This window comes from Drosophila obscura, unplaced genomic scaffold (assembly GCF_018151105.1).
Source record: "Drosophila obscura isolate BZ-5 IFL unplaced genomic scaffold, ASM1815110v1 contig_192, whole genome shotgun sequence".
Lineage (NCBI taxonomy): Eukaryota > Metazoa > Arthropoda > Insecta > Diptera > Drosophilidae > Drosophila > Drosophila obscura.
The window spans coordinates 580,719-597,942 of NW_024542781.1; the positions used below are offsets into that span (position 1 = coordinate 580,719).

Below are 17,224 nucleotides of genomic sequence, written 5' to 3' on the forward strand. Positions count from 1 at the left end.
TTAAATTTCTATTATTTAAACAATTCCGCCACTGTTGTCTTTTTAGGCTATATATATTTAACTTTTCTGTTTAACGTTATACATTTTGGTAATTTACATATTGATGAATAGTTTGATAGAGGACTGACCTGACTGGCGAGTATGTTATCCGCGTTACATATATAAACCTAAAAAGTACAACAAACAAGGAAGATTTAACAAATTACTATGGAATTGTTGCCCATCCGCAACAGCATTTCAAAATGACAAGTAATACTTATTTATAGCTAAAGCCAACTACTGCAACGACATTGCACACACGCACACACAATTTCTCCGCTGATTTTGATCTAGTTTTTTTTGACTGGCGTTGAAGTTGGCTTCACGCAACTCAAAAAAAAAGGGACGAAATAACAAACAAGGTAATGTAAGCTCCACTCCGCGCACTCCGCTTAGTTGTCCTTCTTGATGCGGGTGGAGGTCATGCGGTAGATGATCGAATCCCTGCCGGGGTCCATGGAAGCGATGGCGTAGCAAATGGCCAGCAGGGACAGGGCAAAGACGACCATGAACCAAAGAATGATGTTGAAGATGACTGGATAGTCGCTGCTGTAGTAGGTGGCCAGATTGAAGGGGTTCGTCGAGTCGGCACCCAGGGTGTCACGCTTGGTGCGGGCAACACCGGTGTCCTTGTCGGTGGTCTGGACGAAGAGAACCGAGTCGCTGGACTTCTGGGAAGCGGCCAACAGTCGGCTAATGGAAGCCGAGAGCAACTTGTTGGCCTCGTCCAGGGCCACCGATTTCTCTCCATGGGCCTTGGCAATTCCGTCGACCGACACGCGCAGGATCAGCACATTCGCGGGCTTCTGCATATCGGCCAGATTTTTGGCAGCGACGTCGAGGTAGCCGATCTCCTGGAGGAACTGCTTGTCGGCGTTGTGCAGAGCAGGATTCAGGTTCTTCGTTGGCTTGGCGGGGGCGGCCTTGATGTCACCGAAGCACGACTGGAAGGCTTGCACCTGTTGGGATGCAACGTATTATATAAATTCTACGCAACAGTGCTTGACTCTATACTTACACCCTCGTCGAACTGCCCGAAGTTGATGTCGCAAACAGGCTCGTTGGTAGCCTCCAGCTCGGCAGCCAGGGCGTTAAGAGAAGCATCCGTGTTGGATTCGGTGAGCTGATAGGACTTTGCATTGCCAGCAGTGATAACGTGGCTGATGCCCTGCACGTGCACGCAGATCACGCCCTTGGCCAATTCGAAGGGATCGTTGATGGTCATGCCGCTCCAGTTCGAGTCTCCAGCGACGGCATTGCCCATGGCAGCGTACAGAACATCGCCCACATAGTGGCTGTCCAGCGCATCGTTGCCCTTGAAGGTGATCGCCTTGGGGCTGTTCAGCACCGTCAGCTCACCCGCAGCATGAACTAAACGAAAGAAAGGCGTTTCAATATAAAAGATTTTCTTTTTTCTTTGTGTATGAGCTTTATCACAGCTTCTGCGCATGCAGGCTACGCACTCGTGAGACCCTTTTACCCAAGAAGATTAGCCAGTCACCACCCCCAACTCGAATCAAAGTGTAGAGAACAAGTGGCCTTTTCTCACATTCCAAGAGCAGTGCACGGGCAGAACGCCATCTAGTTAAGTTAATATACTTACTGGCTGCAATAAACAGCGAGAACACCACGCAATTCTGCAACATTTTCAGTTTTCTGATGGACTTTTTTCAATCATATGACGAACGCGACTGCAAAGAAAACTATGGCTGTCATGTGATGGGCAGTGGATTTATCGATAGAATAAACTTAACCCACTTAACACGCTATATTTAAACAGTTGAACACATTGAGTTAAAACGCGGAAAGTAATACATTTTGAAAATTGTTTTTGAAGATCCTATCTTTATTCTTTACTCACAAACAGAACGTATACGATATCTTGCACCTGAGCTGCGCTAAAATGGTTAAAGTTGTATAATATTCATGCGCTAATTGATTTACCCCCTTGGCCAACAATGGGTTAATTGTTCTCTGTTTATGATCGGAAATCATATTCTTCGATTTTGATATTCGCTTTAATATAACTACCTAGTTAAAACCTCAACAACTGAAAATATTATTTATCAGATAGATACATCAATTTCCTAAAAGATTGGCTAGTTTTCAGAACTCCTTTTCATTGGATTGTTTACATAATAAGGTTCAAACAAAACCGGCCAAAGCATAAAACGTAAATGTTGACTAAATGTGACGTCATTGTTGCTGGTCAACCAAGTTTCTTCTATGCGTATGGACATATGTATACCCTATTACCTATAATTGATTGTTCCAAGCTCCATTGAAACATTAATAATGATTTTATCCTAGATTGACATGTTTTTACCTAATATGCACATGTTTGTGTTTTATATATACATTTATCCCGGTTCTGATACCTATTATTGGAACCCTTGAGCTGCAAAATTTCGTTAATATCTTTCAAAACAGAGACTGAGTAGTTTCAGCATTAATTGGAGCCTGAAATTACAAACAATATCTCAAGTCCATAATATCCATTTTCACAAGGTATGCAGATTGTTGCTCATCCCGTGCCAAAGTTGCACAACAATGCTGCCTCTTCATTTCCACATGCTGCTGAATTTTTTTCCCATACAAATCAAATGTATCTTACGGGAACGAACAACAATGAATCTTCATTCCATACGCGTTCCCGTAAGATACATGTTTCTCACCCCACGAAAAGTCACTACGGAAACGCTCTCTTCACCTCTGAAAAGAGAGCAAATTTTGAAAAACCACCACGATTTGAGAGCGAATAATATCGAAATTTTTTTGTGCGCTAACAGGAGTTTGGTGGTCAGTGGGTTAATGGAAATCATATTTCTCGATTTTGATATTCGCTTTAATATTACTGATACGACCCTCGACACTGAACGCATATTTTTTTACGATTGATGAATAATTTTACTCTTCGATTGGCTAGTTTTAAGGACGATCTATCGTTGGATTGTTTTTAAAATTCTTAAAAAATGTCAATTTTACATGGTAACTACACGGTAACGCTACATTTGCTACAATTAAGAAAACATTATTGGAGTATGGAATTGGAACTGGAACTGGCAAAATGTTCACAGAATCGAATATGTAAAATATTCGATTAGCGTAAAATACTGTAAAATATTCGAATGAAAAAACCAAATATAAATAGTATACTCCCTCCCTGGTCGACAATTTTTCCAAACAAAACAATACATACGCAAATCGCGTTATTGCTGAAAATCAGGATAAAAAAAAGTGAAAAATGGGCGAACGCTATAATATACACAGCCAGTTGGAGCACCTCCAGAGCAAGTACATCGGCACTGGACACGCAGATACGACCAAGTTCGAGTGGCTGACCAACCAGCACCGGGACTCGCTGGCCAGTTACATGGGACACTACGATATCCTTAACTATTTCGCTATTGCGGAGAACGAGTCGAAGGCCCGAGTGCGGTTTAATCTGATGGAGCGCATGCTGCAGCCTTGTGGACCACCTCCCGAGAAGCTGGACGACTAGGTCACTGCATTTACTTAGATTATAATTCTGAAAATAAATGAGGTTAAAACAATCTTTAGCAACCGTTCTAGCCAATGTTATTACATTATGTGGGGCATGATCCCATTCTAGCGACTACCGCAAGCACGGCCACAGGTTTCTAAGAATGGCAAACTACTGGTCCCGCCAAAAATCCTACCTGATCTTTGTTCCCCAAGAACACGATGTGAAGATCTACGTCAAGACTATTTGGACGTTAACAATGTGAAGCTCCTGCGGATGGCCAGGCTCATGAACAAGACCATGATGCAAAAAGCAGAAGGAACAAATTCAGGCTGAGCGGAGCGAACAATCCTCGCCAAATGCCTCGCCTGTAGGCTGTCCTGCCCGCGTTTCAAGTATTTTTCCGACATTTGAATAAAATTACGAGTTTATTTTCCACTTTACATGTGTTTGTATACGCGTGTACAAATTATGTTGATTTTGTTGATGTTTAGTAGACATGTAGATATGAAGTTCTAGCTTTGAGCGCGCAGAGAGTCGATTTCCAGGCGCAGCTTTTGTATCCTTAGCAATGCGAGCGTCCTTTCCAGTTTCAGGTTCTCTGTTTCTGTCTTTAAAAACTGCGTCTTGCTGTGGAATTGCTTGATCTCGGCCCTCGTCTTGTCGGCCTTCAGCGAAGCCAAGTTATTTTTCGGCCTGCTCTCCCCATAATTCGTTTCCGTACCATTGGCCGAGTTGTCGAGGCTCTGCTGCAAGAAACATGATAGAATTCAGATGGCAAATAAGACATGGAATGCACTCTTACCATCACTTCTTTGTATTCGTCGAGAAATTCAACGTATTCCCGGCTCTCTGGCCCTGCAGTAATTTCAATTTCCATAGTATCTGTGTGATAATCCTCCTTTGAAGCATTCAAGTAGGGGCTATCCTGCTGGCCATTAGGCAATTCTGACTTGATTATGGTCGTCGTCTGGTCCTTGCTATCTGTATCGTCATCGCACTGGTCCAAAAATTCTTGTATCTATACATAGTTTGGGGCAGATCAGATCGAGATCGTATACGCGTCTTCCAGCTTCCAGTACTTGCCTTCACAATGATCTCCTTGCCTTCGTTCCCATGATCGATGCCGCCATCCGCGTCCTCGTGCGTTATCTTATGGATCTACAATGGAAGGGCATTTGAGGTTCGGTTCCCTTTAGTCAGTAATTAACTACGCACCTTGAGCACTGGACGAACACATTCCATAATTAAGGATTGTGTCACCGATAAGTCTCTCTTTTGGTCGCACGTTTGTCTGGGGAAATAAGACATCGTACATCCATGTCATTGGTATGTACGTAAACATATACATATACGAAATGCATACAAATACCTTCATATGTACTGTATTTGTATGTTGCATGTACAATTACCTATGTAACGAAAGTCTTGTTAGCGCTGTGTTCCGCAGTTCCTTGTTGCAGAAAATGCAGGTGGCAGTGTATTTTCCATTTACACACTTTGCGGTAAAACCGTGCTCCTTATAAAAAACTTCAGACTTTTTTCGTGGCATTGTTATACGAACTGAACTGCCTCCAAGCAAAATGGCACCATGTAGTTAGGTACTAACGCGACATGGATTCGACATAGGCCAGCTCCAGCGTGTAGAAGCGTCCGCGGAACCTTACAACACTGGCGTCGGCGATGTATGCTGTATATATACTGTATATACTGCATATACTGTACCTGTGTCAAAAACTCGTAATTAAAAAAATTATTAATTATTAATTTTTTTTTTGTTATTTACTGGTTACTGGTTCTCGGTTTCTGAGGTTTCTGAGGTCACGCGAAAAAACAAATCAAGTGAAATATTTATTTTTCCAAATATTAAGACACATTTCAAATTGACCGCCAAACTCAATTTCCCATACAAAATCAAATGTATCTTACGGGAACGCGTATCGAATAAAGATTCATTGTTGCGTCATTCCATACGCGTTCCCGTATGATACATTTGATTTGTATGGAAAAAAATCCAGCAACATGTGGAAATGAAGAGGCAGCATTGCTGTGCAACTTTGGCACGGGATGAGCAACAATCTGCATACCTTGGGAAAATGGATATTATGGACTTGAGGTATTGTTTGTAATTTCAGGCTCCAATTAATGCAGAAACTACTCAGTCTCTGTTTTCAAGATATTAACGAAATTTGGCAGCTCACGGGTTCCAATAATAGGTATCAGAACCGGGATAAATGTATTTATAAAACACAAAACATATACATTAAGAGGTAAAAAATATGTCAATCTAGGATAAAATCATAAATAATGTTTCACTGGAGCTTGGAACAAAACTTTTCACACCCATTGAATGAAATAAGGTATACAAAAGTACATACGCATAGAAGATACATGGTTGACCAGCAACAATGACGTCACATTTAGTCAACATTTACGTTTTATGCTTTGGCCGGTTTTGTTTGAACCTTAATATGTAAACAATCCAATGAAAAAGAGTTCTAAAAACTAACCAATCCTGAAGGAAATTTATGTATCTATCGGATAAAATTATTTGTTTACAGCTGAGAGGGCCAACTATCTAGTAATATTAAACTGAATATCAAAATTGACGAATTTCATATCACAAAATATCACGGTATGGCAGCCCGCAGCAACTACGAATTGCACGAGTCTGGCAGCGCCACAAAACGACGACAAATTCGTTTTATGCTGTTTTTGTTTGAACCTTAATATGTAAGTAATCCAATAAAAAGGACTTCTGAAAACTTGCCAATCTCTTAAAAAATGTATGTATCTATCGGATAGAATTATTTGTTTAGGGCTGAGAGTCCCAGCTAGCTGGTAATATTAAACGGAATATCAATATCGAGGAATATCAACGTCGAATGTTTTAAAAAAACAATCGATACTATCGTGATAGCTCTAATAATTATTAAAAAACCATTGAAACCTTTTAGGAACTTGTCCATTGTAAAAATTAGATGCCACCTGTCGATTTGTTTACAAATTTGTCTGCGTATTTTACAGCAGCCAATCCAAACATATCAAAAGCGCAACGACTGTAGCTCGATAATATCATGATAGTCGCAAAACCGTCGATAGTAGAGACTAGCAGTAAAATATCGATACTATCGATAGTGCCCTCGATGGTTTGACACGTCTAGTAATTAGCCATGAAAATAGCACGTATACGCGGTAGCTCCAAAGCATCTACATGGAAGCGCCTGGGCTTCACTCCCATTCCCGACGCCAACACCAGGAAGCTACGCGCACTCTGCCTGCACTGCCATAAGGGCCAAGCCAACACTAGCATCGACAGGCTCATCATCCATAGGTCAGTATCATATGCATTGTATGTATAGATATCTATATGCGATCGGTCTTTTGAGTACAGTCTGCAAATATAAACATTCCTTTTGTTTCTCCACAGAAAATCATGCATCAAATTCAAGGAGGACTTGACCGATGAGGTACGTGGACGCTTGTCCAAAGTGGCAGTCAGTTTCTTATGCTTGCATCTTCCACTCGCAGTTCAAAAACAAAAACAAAGAGGAACAGGAAATAACGCCGAAAGTTGAACCGGAATTTCCATCACATATTTTGGACAAATTGCTGGAGGAGGATGACGCGCGGACTGCTGGTACCGGCCTGGAGGGGTACCTGAGTAACATGGACACACTTGCGGCCCCACACGCGGATTCCAGTCGCTTGCAGAAGGAACTGATCAAGGCGGAGACCGAGTATCTCGAGACAAAATCTGCGTATTTTAACAAAATGAACGAGATCGCTGAGCTGAAGCGCACCGTGACCATGCTGGAGGCGAAGAAAACCCAGCTAGAGATTGTCAAACTGAGAGCAGAGTGCGAGTAGTATTCGTTTATTCCGTTTTCCGTTTTAGCCTTTAATTAACACAATACACAATAAATACAATACAATACAAATTTCCAATATGAAAAGCAATGACAGTGGTGGCACAACACTCCAGCGCATTGCCAATTTGCCCGTTTATGTGGGGTACATGATCAATGTGGCTGCCATTGTGCTATCACATCCCATAGACATAATCAGAGTGAATATCCAGGCCAATGTGCTGCACTATGTCTCGATGTCGGAAGTGGTCCGTCTAATGTTCAGGCAGAAGAGGATTGCGGGCTTCTACTACGGCATTGGTGGTGCACTGTTGCGATGTACGGTGCAGACCGGAACTACGTACGCATTGTACCACTGGCTGAAGGAGAACCCGTACTTGCTGATGCTGGAGCCATACGACACCTCCACGGTGGCGGGTATAAGCGGATTTGGCGGCGGTCTGCTCTCAACGCCATTTGCCAAGGTGGCGATAGTACGGCAGGCCGATCTAACCCGTCGTCCCTATCTTCAACGCAAGTAAACGCATCTCCCCATCGCCCCCAGGGAGCTGCTCTTTTAAAGTTACTCTTATTGCAGCTATAAAGACCCCTGGAAAGCTCTCAAGTGCATGCATGGAAAGGGGGGCACGGCCTTCCTATTCACTGGATGCGAGCTTCACGCTTTCACCGCCGGAGCAATGGGAATGCTTCACGCACCTGTACACGAATGGGTAAATCTAAGAACTGTCAGTTGACCATGGCAACTTTTAATTGAATGCGGCTCCCCCCACAAAAGGTAGAGGATATTCTGTTGAAACTCCACCACATTCGTGATGAAGATTGGGTCATTGATCTGATGTCATTGACGTTAACGAGCAGCATCATATCGTTATTCCTGACGCCAGTGGAAGCGGTAACGACGGTGATCATGAATGCTTGCTTCCAGAAGTTCCCCTCGAAGACGCATCTCTGCCTCAAAATCATCCAGATGCACGGCTACAGAGGATTCTTCCTGGGTCTGCGGCCAGCTCTGATCGCGCTCTTGCCACATGCGTTCATAGCCACACTCACTTATCCTCTAATTGCCGATTATTTCATCAATTAAATTTCCGTTTTTATTTAGAAATAGTTCTTTGTATGGACTTCAATGCCTGTAAAAACTCCTCCAGGTCGCTAGGTAGCTGATGGAGGGAGCAGTTGTTAAGCTGATAGCTGAATATTTCTGTAAAGCGCTGCACCAGCTGCGTGAAGGGAATATGTCATTTCGTTGTCCTCTTGCAAGTATAAGGATCAAGCTCACCTTCTGAACTGTTGGTGCCGTCTTATGGGTCACCATGCACTCTAGGAGCACAGCCACGAATTTGGTGTAGAATTCAGGCAAATGAATATGCAGAGCCTGAAGCGGAATGGGCAGAATGCAGACCATATAGCAGCGCTGCATCTGGCCGAGCAGCTCTGCGCAAACCTCAGGGCCTTGCAGCAGTTTATCCGACTCCAAGACGAGCATTTGCAAAATGCTCTTGGCCCAACGATAACTGGTGCTGGAGTTGATCGAGGAGCAAACTTCCTGGCAGGCCGCCAGTTGATCCGCTTGTGTGAGATCTGTCGCCAGGGCAGCTTCGATCTCGCCACGATTGATGGTGAAGTAGTAGCCAACTTGTGTTATATACTGAAGCAGGCAAATGGAGTTGTTTGCTTTGGACGACATTGTCACATTTTGAAGGAGCCGTTCCAGCATATCATCGCACTGGTTCCACTGTGGGCACATATTTATTTTAGAATATTAAACTTTTTTGTGAGGACGCAGTTCACCAACCGTAAAGGCATCCAGGTCAACAAAGTGATCCAGGCAAAGGTACAGACAACTCCATATGGCGGTCGTTGCTTCAACCGAGTCCATGTTGTAGGCATCCCTGAGCGCATGATCATAGATCACGCTGTGGATATTCAACTCCTGAATGTCCTTATGGTGCTGCAAGGGAAACAATTAATGACAGAAGGCTCTGGGAGGCCAAGCATCATGCGTACGCCATGCTTCAGCATTATTGAAAAGATCTGCACACCGAGTTGCTTATAGACAAAGTCGTAGCACTCCCGCACATTGAGGCCCACCGACAGGCTGAAGGCCAGCATCTGCGTGGTCATTTTCTCGTCCTTCGTATAACGAAGCTGCAATAATAAAACCAACATTGTGAATTAATTGACTGAGTACTTTGCCGGCTATTACCTCTAGATATCTGGCAAAGCCATGCACGGCGCCAAGCTGTCGCTTCCAGCAGTCCTTGTGCAGCTTTTTCTCGTAGTTTTTGAGCATAAGCGTGTCCATAGATTCCCCCCAGGTCTCCGAGAGTTTCCTTCCCAATTGTTTGGCATTTCGCAGCAAGTTCCCAGACCCATCTTTATGTTGGTAAACAGTGGGTGCAGCTGTCAGCTCGCAGAGGAGCATCACAATTTGAACCCTCAGCTGAAATGAAACAGACTGTAACTTATGGAATAAACTGCGAGCAGACCCACCTCACCTCTTCGTGTCCAGCATTATTGGTTTTCTGAAGAAACTCCTGCACCAAATCATAGAACTTCGGCAATTCGTGGGTGAGCAAGGCGTGATAACTTTCAAATTGCGACGGCGTCAGCTGAACGCTGTCCAGATCTTCCTTCAGCTCTGGGAGCATGTAAAACTGAACCACATCACACATGTGGGCCGCTAAGGCCTCAGTTGTGTCCCAAGTCATGCTAAAGCCAAGAAATACAAATTTGCTTTGTTTTTACATCCAGTGTGATGACTTAACCCACTATGTAGCCTCTGAAATACCAGCTGGTCGACAATGGGCTAATCGGGTAGTCACCTACCAACACTGGCAGTTCAAGAAAAAAAGCAAAATTTCAAATTGATAACGACCGATTAGATTATTTAATATAACAATATTGTGTGCACTTCTTAATCATAGTCAAATCTTAAGCCAGAACCACGCACATGCTGCTCGCTCCAGGTATCAAAACGCTCGGACATCTCCTCACTCATATGATTGCGCCAGTCGCCAATTTTCCCGTTGCGAATGAATTTGGTCGAGGACGCGGGCAGCATCTTTTCCAGATTTACCGCCTTGTTTTGGCGCATTTTGTCGAACGTGAGATGCTCGCAGATGCGCTTCATGCTGGTCTCGTTCAGCAGGTGTGTGGCATTCAGGAAGCGGCCACAGCGCCGCACCACAGCGGGAAGATCGGTAATCATGTCCTCGTATTTGATGAACAGAACATTATCATCGTTGCTGCGCTTCCAAAAGGGCAGCACATGCTTCCAGTAGGAGCCCATGGGCGTGTGGCCGCCCAGAAACAGCTCCACAAACTGTTCAAAATCCCCACTGATGCCGTGCAACAGTTTGCAGTAGTGGTAGTAGGACACACAGAGGTCCTTCGGGTTCCTAGCCGTGTACACTATCCTGGGCTTCACCTGGTCGAACTGTTCGGGTAGCAGCTGCCAGGATAGGTGCGAACGGGCGAAGCGGGGCCGTGGCAAATTGCGAACCAGCTCCACGGTGTTGCCAAAAGCCCGACTGCCGAATGGAGAAAGTATTCAGGTTCATCGTGGGGACGGGGACCCAGTGCAGGGGATTATACTTACGCCACCATCTCATGATGATCTGTGCTGAACAGCGCCGATAGCTCAACGAGTGGAGACCGCATCCGTATGTCCTGTTCAGCGGCCACATAGTCCAATTCGTGGCCCAGCAGCCAGACCATCTCCTGGGCCCAGGTGGACCCCGTGCGGGGATAGGATATCATCCACACATCATCCTCGTACACGGGCAGCGAGCGTATCGATTCGCCCAACTCGACATATTTCCTGGGAATGATTAACTGATCGGGCAGCACCTCCACAAAGCAGTTCTGGGCCGGAAACACCGCATTGGTGCGCCGGACAATGTCCGCATCGAGTTCGCGATATACCAGCTGCATGGCACAGTACTTGGATGGAATCTCTTTACCAGCACCCGTCGACACCAAACAGACGAACAGCACACTGAGGCCAGCAAGCCAAGAGTGGCAAGTGCAAGTGCAAATGAGTGTGAGCTGGGGCTGGGGCTGGGTGAAACTGAAATGTGTGGAAAAGGCCACCCCACCACCGACTGCAGCAGTGTTTTCCACAGATGAACTGGTTTTGGCTAAGAAAAGCTTCACACTAACTAAACTGGCTGGGAAAACAAACCACACATTGCTGCAGTTGTATATGGGAAGAAAAGCTTTTCTCTTTCGGTTCGTTGACTCCAAAATTAACGATCATCCGACAATGATAAATGATCAACCGTGTTTGTGTACACGTACTCGTATATGGTTTAAGTTTAAATGTATTTCAATCCGTAATACTATATACACACGAAATCTTGATCTCAATTACAGCTAAATCGACGTCTTAATGAGCATTCTCGCCACTTGGACACTGGCGGCATCCTCCTGGGGGCAAACTACAACTCATTGTGTATGTACTCCGTGGTCACCTTGGCCTCGCCCTCATGGAAGCCATTGCAGTCGACTGGATATTTGGCCTGCACATTCGCAGAAATAACGGATAGAAAGAGTTAGAGGAGGGGAAGATGTGGGTCGGGAACGGGGGGAGGGACTCACCTCGCAATTATATGGCGCATTGATTACACCGAATAGCGTCCAGAACGGTGTACCGGTTTCCGTGCTAATGAAGATGGCTGCACCCATGCTGCCGATCTTGACGATTTTCGGACTAACTCCGGCAATCAGACCAGACGCTGTCGTCGCCTCCTGCTTCTTGGACTGCTGCTGGTTCTGCTGCTGCTGCTGTTGCTGCTGTTGCTGGGATTTCTGCTTCTGCTGCTGGTCAAGAGCGGCTGCATTCAGCTGGCAGAGCACATAGCGATCGCATTGCGGCGTCTTCGAGATGTATCTGTAGGCGCGGTGTACTTTTAGCACCGGTTCGATAACCTGTTTTGATGTTAGACATTTGTTTCAGATTGGATTGGATTGGATTCGAATGAAACAGAAGAGAAAATCGTGGCGTAATTAATTTAATTTGTGCCGAGGAGCTTAGGAGCGAGCCAAGCTAATTGCCCAGCAACCCAATTCTCATTCACTGATTTCTCAGACCCACCTCCAGATTGAGCGTATCCGTTAGCTTATCGCTGATCTCCGTGGCGTTGAACTGCAGCAGGCCGCGGGCCTGGCCGAGCTTGAGCAGTTCCTTGGCATAGCCCACCGCCGGCTTCACATACTGCCGGGAATCGATCTTCACGCTGAGGTGGTGCTTGGCCACGTGGTCCAGCAGGTTGGAGATGGTCTCACTGGGCCGGGCCGGATCGAAGTGCGTCTGCTTGGGGTAACCTTGAGACTTCAGCACCCCGTTGAACATGATCTGCGCCGTCTGGAAATATCTGGTGGAAAGTGGCGAAAGAAGACGCAAAAAAATCAGACAATTGACGATGACTGCGATGACGCTGCCAAGTGAAAGGGTCGTCGCTAGAAAGTGGAAGTAGTGCTCGTCTAACAATGATGAGGCGTAGCAAATGAGTAGCCACCAAGCAGCCGAAAAAGTGGAGAAGACAGCACTAAAGACTAAAGTCTTGAGGCCACTTGACCCACTTATGTGGGGCTGGCAGTCATGCAAAAATGTCTGCGGACAGAGTGTACTTTGCCTTCTACCCATTTTCTGGCTAAGCGGACGACGCTAACCGGTTCTTGGCCCGTTTTGTTTATTTGTTTGCGTTAACAATGCCATTGACTTCTGTAACTGTATCGCATCCGAAGAGAGAACCCGAGGTAGAGACAGAGCGAGAGCCTGGACACAGAACTGGGTGTGGGGAGTGGGATGATTGCTGTGTTGACCAGCTGGATTAGCAGGCATGTTCTAAAAGCCAAAGTCAAGGCGAAAACCAGAAAGGAAGCCTCGAGCTCTTTGGAAGCCAAAGCTCTTGATACCCTTGCAAGTGCATCGTTCTCATCAGATTTAAATGATAATTGCCCTAGTTCCTGTGGGGCAGTTTGATATTAGGGATCTAATCTTTATATATGTCGTGTGTGCAGCAAGAAAAAGATCAAGTGCAAGGGCATCCGGCATCCTGTTCTTTGGTCAACTGGCAAACATCTGGTAGTGACGAGAATACCCTCTCTGTGAGGGTATTATGGAAAAAAGTGTGTCAAAAGGTAACCCTGGCAAACAGGTTGCGGCGGCTAACGGTAACAGCAACAACAGCTGTTCAGAATCGGAGTGGAATCGCAGCAAGGTGCTAACTGCATTCGGGAACCGTTAAAGAGCAGAACGTGATCCACAATTAACACGCTACGAATCGGATTGGATTGGTCATCCCACAGCCCACAGTCACCAGTCCACAGCCCACACCCAAATCAAGTCGAGTGCCACGTAGACGTAGACTCACCTGAGATAGACATCGGGATTGGCCAGATAGCTGGCCCAGTCGGCCAGGTACAGCGTCGCCGACTTGATCCAGCGCCGGCGGAAGGATTGGTTGTTCAGCGATTCAAAGAGCTTGTCGTAGTCCAGCTTTCCATCGCTGCCCTTGAAGCCCTGTTTTGGATGGGAAAGGAAAGAGAAAGAAGAATGTTTAGCAGGGAGAAACAGATACAGGAACTTCTGTAAGAGATTCCTCAAGTTCAGTAAAGTGTTTCCTTCTCTTCTGGACCAGTCGGAGCTATCTTTTAAATTTCTACTTTATATGATCTTGAGAACACCTCTCCTTCGAAATACACTAAAATCTTATCATCTAGAGATCCACCTTCATGATTTTGTTGACGCCCGACTTCTCGTAGAGGGCATCGGCCAGTTCCGAATTGGAGAAGTGATCCCACAGCACGTGGATGTGCTCTAGGAAGGGCGGCAGCACCCAGGCATGGCTCTTGTGACGTTCCTGAGTGCTCTGACCTTCGGGGCCGGCGAATGAGCTGACGGCCTGCATGACCAGGGGCAGAAGGCTCATCAGACCGTTCTCGGACTCGGGTTCCTGGGAGGCCGAACGCTTCTGCTGGTGATGGGAGGCCTGTGCCTTGTTGTCGCCGCCTCCCTGGTTGTTCATGAATGCGGAGGCCACCTGGAGAATGGTGTCCAGTCCAATGCCCGACTCGGATCCTCCGCCATTGTTGCGCTTCTGGTCGGCGCCGGACTCGTCGTCATCGCCTTGGGTGAACATTTCCAGGACATTGCCAATGATGGACGGATCGAAGCCACCGCCGCCGCCGCCACCATTCCCACGGGCATTGTTGGCCAGCAGGCTGCCCAGACCGGACAGGATTTGCATGGCTCCACCGCCACCACCTCCTCCACCGCCGGATTTGCCATTGGCCTGCATGAATGTGCCTATGAGCGAGGCGACGCCTGCCAGTCCGGCTCCAGCGCCACCTGCTCCTCTGTCGGCGCCGCCGTTCTGGTTGGACAGCGCCTCCTGGAAGAACATGGAGGCCATGTCCAGAAGCGGATTGGACTCATCCTCACTGGCCATCTGGCCATAGGGCTGGGCGCACAACAGCGCCGCGAAGAGCAGCACTCGTTTCACGTACATTTTTGTTGGACGGGCAGGAACTTTCACAATCACACACTTGAGATACTTTTGGGCCAATTAAGCCAAGTCGGAGACCAAAACCAAGACGACGACGAAGCGAGCGACGCTTCACTGCGCACACGGACTGCTAAATTGGATGACTGCTGGATTGGATGGTGGTTCTGCTGCTGCTGCTACTGGAGATTGCAGATTGGAGCTTGGAGCTTCGAGATCGGAGGAGACAGCCAGCACAGTTGAAAACTTTCTTTCTTGTGAGGCGCTGCGCCAGTTTGTAACACTTCTTAAGCTGGAATCGGCAGTCAGTCCGGGCGATTCTAGTTGGGGCTGCTCTCACCTGCACTCTCCACTCTCTCTCTCTCTCACACTGTCTTGAGGTATATTAGAGAAAAGGTATGGTGGGCCTCTGTTGCGTTCCTATGCGGGTACGGGTATACGAGTAGAGTGGAAAGGTCTTACCTTCCATGTGGATACACCTTGCTCACGCCACTCTCACCTGACAGTTCCAGTTCCAGTGGCGCTCTCTCTTGCGGAATTCTGCTACGCCTGCGCTTTGTCCACGTCAGGTTTCCAGAAAAAGGTCCGAGAGAGACTCAAAAGAAGAAGGCGAAGAGGGAAACAACTTTTGCGCTGTTCTTTGGCTCGCACTTTGTTTATGTTTGCTGCCTCTCTCTGTCTCTGGCTCTGCCTCAGTTACCTACTTTCTTTTTACACACGATCGTCGCTGCCTGTCGAACCGCTTTCAAAGTTCTCTTCTTGGAATGGTCGCTGGTCAAAGTCAACGTTTTCGTTATTGCCGCCCGCTTTGGCTTTTATGTAAATGTGAAAGAATTATTTTTAATGGTCCTGACGGTATTTCAAAGCGGTTTGTAACTCTGCTGTGGACTGCTATCAAAAGGGAGTGAAAAATTCGTTGTTTACTTTCATTGAATTTTTTGATTGTTAATACAAATCAATGAGGCAAACAAATGCCAGGGCCATTTGTCACCTGGATACTTTGTGGGTTCGGTTGGGATTCGGGTTTGGGGTTCGTTTGGATGTCATGGCCCATTTCGATTCGTTTCGACTAAAATAGATTGCAGTGTGCTCGTTACATAAATTTATAATCAGTTTAATGGGTTGGTCATGCACAGCTAAAATGTTCTAATCTGGCTCTCTCAAATTACTTTCCTTGGCTAGAAATTATACCTTTAAAGTATTTACAGACTACACACCACTTTAATATTCTTGTATAAATCGTGATACATATATAGAATTTATAGCACCAACGCACGATTTTAATAATGCACATCCCGCGGACTCGTTTCAAATGCGATATTTATATCGATACTATTATCGCGAACAGCTGTTATGGTGCGCAGAAAATTAACATAATTAATTCGTGGTGAATTCCCCTCTTTTTCGTGGTGTGATTCCTTGAACTTTATTATGTAAACAATCCAATGAAAAAAAGTTCTGAAAAATGGCCAATCTTGTAGAAAATTGATGTATGTATCGGTTAAAATTGTTTTTTTTTTGGGCTGAGAGGGCCAACTAGCTAGTAATATTAAACTGAATATCGGAATTATGGAATACGACTTCAATCAATAAAATAGAACGTTATCCCATTTTCGACCAGGGGCGTATTTCATATTTCCACGAAGTTTATGTAACTTTAACATATTTTACGCATTACAGGGGAAAGATGTCGGTGGTCATTTTTGTTTTGTAAGTAAAGAGGAGGATGTAGCCACTAACCATACAGTATATATGTAGATGTGCCAGTTCATACAACGAAAGGGGCGCAGCTGAGTTTGCAACGTACGTACAATTTTTTGCCGCTTGAATTGGTTTTTCGTTTTGTTTTGAGGGCTGATGTAGCGACCTGAGCTGACCTGCCGCAACATAAATGAGGAATGGGCAGAGTGGGTGGGGGTGGAAAATAAATACAATATATAAAAATAAATTATGTTATCTCTGCTCATATCTCCTAAACTAAAATGATCTTGCAAATTAGATTCGCTAAAGCTCTGGAAAATTTTCTACTTGATGTGTACATTTATTTTATTCAAAGCGTTCATAAAATATTTTTTAATTTTTCCACCTCTTTTCGGCTGAGTCCCTACTGTCAATACACACAATCACTAACCATACAGTATATAGATGTGCCAGTTCATACAACGAAAGGGGCGCAGCTGAGTTTGCAGCGTACGTTCCCAGATCTTTGGCTTTGGGAATGGCCGCGTTGGGCTCATGACGTCACACGAGCCGACTGGCAGCAAGCATGCATGTGTGGTGTACGTGTACACTCCAAAATATATGATTGTATGCATAGAATA

At 45.6% G+C, this 17,224-nt stretch overlaps 8 protein-coding genes across 9 annotated transcripts; 3 read left to right on the forward strand and 5 right to left on the reverse strand.

Annotated features, from left to right (window-relative positions):
* Positions 1-34: 34 nt before the first annotated feature.
* LOC111072996 (ATPase H(+)-transporting accessory protein 2) lies at positions 35-1,754 on the reverse strand. Its single transcript, XM_022365102.2, has 3 exons — positions 1,643-1,754; positions 1,058-1,410; positions 35-998 (listed from the first exon to the last, which is right to left on the reverse strand). The coding sequence occupies exons 1-3, from the start codon at positions 1,683-1,685 to the stop codon at positions 432-434; spliced, it is 963 nt and encodes a 320-aa protein (XP_022220794.1). The 5' UTR covers positions 1,686-1,754; the 3' UTR covers positions 35-431.
* Positions 1,755-3,174: 1,420 nt separating this feature from the next.
* LOC111072954 (splicing factor 3B subunit 5) lies at positions 3,175-3,593 on the forward strand. Its single transcript, XM_022365042.2, has one exon. The coding sequence runs from the start codon at positions 3,284-3,286 to the stop codon at positions 3,539-3,541; it is 258 nt and encodes an 85-aa protein (XP_022220734.1). The 5' UTR covers positions 3,175-3,283; the 3' UTR covers positions 3,542-3,593.
* A 339-nt stretch (positions 3,594-3,932) lies between these two features.
* Positions 3,933-5,235, reverse strand: LOC111072952. Of its 2 annotated transcripts, none has more exons than XM_022365041.2 (5): positions 4,936-5,235; positions 4,742-4,817; positions 4,610-4,684; positions 4,329-4,544; positions 3,933-4,269 (listed from the first exon to the last, which is right to left on the reverse strand). In XM_022365041.2, the coding sequence occupies exons 1-5, from the start codon at positions 5,073-5,075 to the stop codon at positions 4,039-4,041; spliced, it is 738 nt and encodes a 245-aa protein (XP_022220733.2). In that variant the 5' UTR covers positions 5,076-5,235; the 3' UTR covers positions 3,933-4,038. The 2 variants fall into 2 exon arrangements, with proteins under 2 accessions (XP_022220733.2, XP_022220732.2); XM_022365040.2 differs by having other exon boundaries at positions 3,933-4,272; positions 4,936-5,230.
* A 1,428-nt stretch (positions 5,236-6,663) lies between these two features.
* Positions 6,664-7,454, forward strand: LOC111073008. The gene is made up of 3 exons (XM_022365120.2): positions 6,664-6,857; positions 6,954-6,993; positions 7,055-7,454. The coding sequence occupies exons 1-3, from the start codon at positions 6,697-6,699 to the stop codon at positions 7,391-7,393; spliced, it is 540 nt and encodes a 179-aa protein (XP_022220812.2). The 5' UTR covers positions 6,664-6,696; the 3' UTR covers positions 7,394-7,454.
* LOC111073007 lies at positions 7,395-8,491 on the forward strand. Its single transcript, XM_022365119.2, has 3 exons — positions 7,395-7,909; positions 7,970-8,102; positions 8,168-8,491. Exons 1-3 carry the CDS (start codon positions 7,473-7,475, stop codon positions 8,474-8,476), a joined length of 879 nt encoding a protein of 292 aa, XP_022220811.1. The 5' UTR covers positions 7,395-7,472; the 3' UTR covers positions 8,477-8,491.
* Positions 7,513-10,166, reverse strand: LOC111073006. The gene is made up of 6 exons (XM_022365118.2): positions 9,891-10,166; positions 9,599-9,835; positions 9,400-9,540; positions 9,188-9,343; positions 8,672-9,127; positions 7,513-8,612 (listed from the first exon to the last, which is right to left on the reverse strand). Exons 1-6 carry the CDS (start codon positions 10,101-10,103, stop codon positions 8,487-8,489), a joined length of 1,329 nt encoding a protein of 442 aa, XP_022220810.2. The 5' UTR covers positions 10,104-10,166; the 3' UTR covers positions 7,513-8,486.
* Positions 10,167-10,309: 143 nt separating this feature from the next.
* Positions 10,310-11,425, reverse strand: LOC111072974 (luciferin sulfotransferase). The gene is made up of 2 exons (XM_022365072.2): positions 10,994-11,425; positions 10,310-10,925 (listed from the first exon to the last, which is right to left on the reverse strand). Exons 1-2 carry the CDS (start codon positions 11,326-11,328, stop codon positions 10,310-10,312), a joined length of 951 nt encoding a protein of 316 aa, XP_022220764.2. The 5' UTR covers positions 11,329-11,425.
* Positions 11,426-11,803: 378 nt separating this feature from the next.
* On the reverse strand, positions 11,804-15,865 carry LOC111073001. Its single transcript, XM_022365106.2, has 7 exons — positions 15,403-15,865; positions 15,244-15,323; positions 14,130-15,195; positions 13,773-13,921; positions 12,491-12,770; positions 11,995-12,324; positions 11,804-11,915 (listed from the first exon to the last, which is right to left on the reverse strand). Exons 3-7 carry the CDS (start codon positions 14,907-14,909, stop codon positions 11,835-11,837), a joined length of 1,620 nt encoding a protein of 539 aa, XP_022220798.2. The 5' UTR covers positions 14,910-15,195; positions 15,244-15,323; positions 15,403-15,865; the 3' UTR covers positions 11,804-11,834.
* Between the last annotated feature and the right edge of the window lie 1,359 nt (positions 15,866-17,224).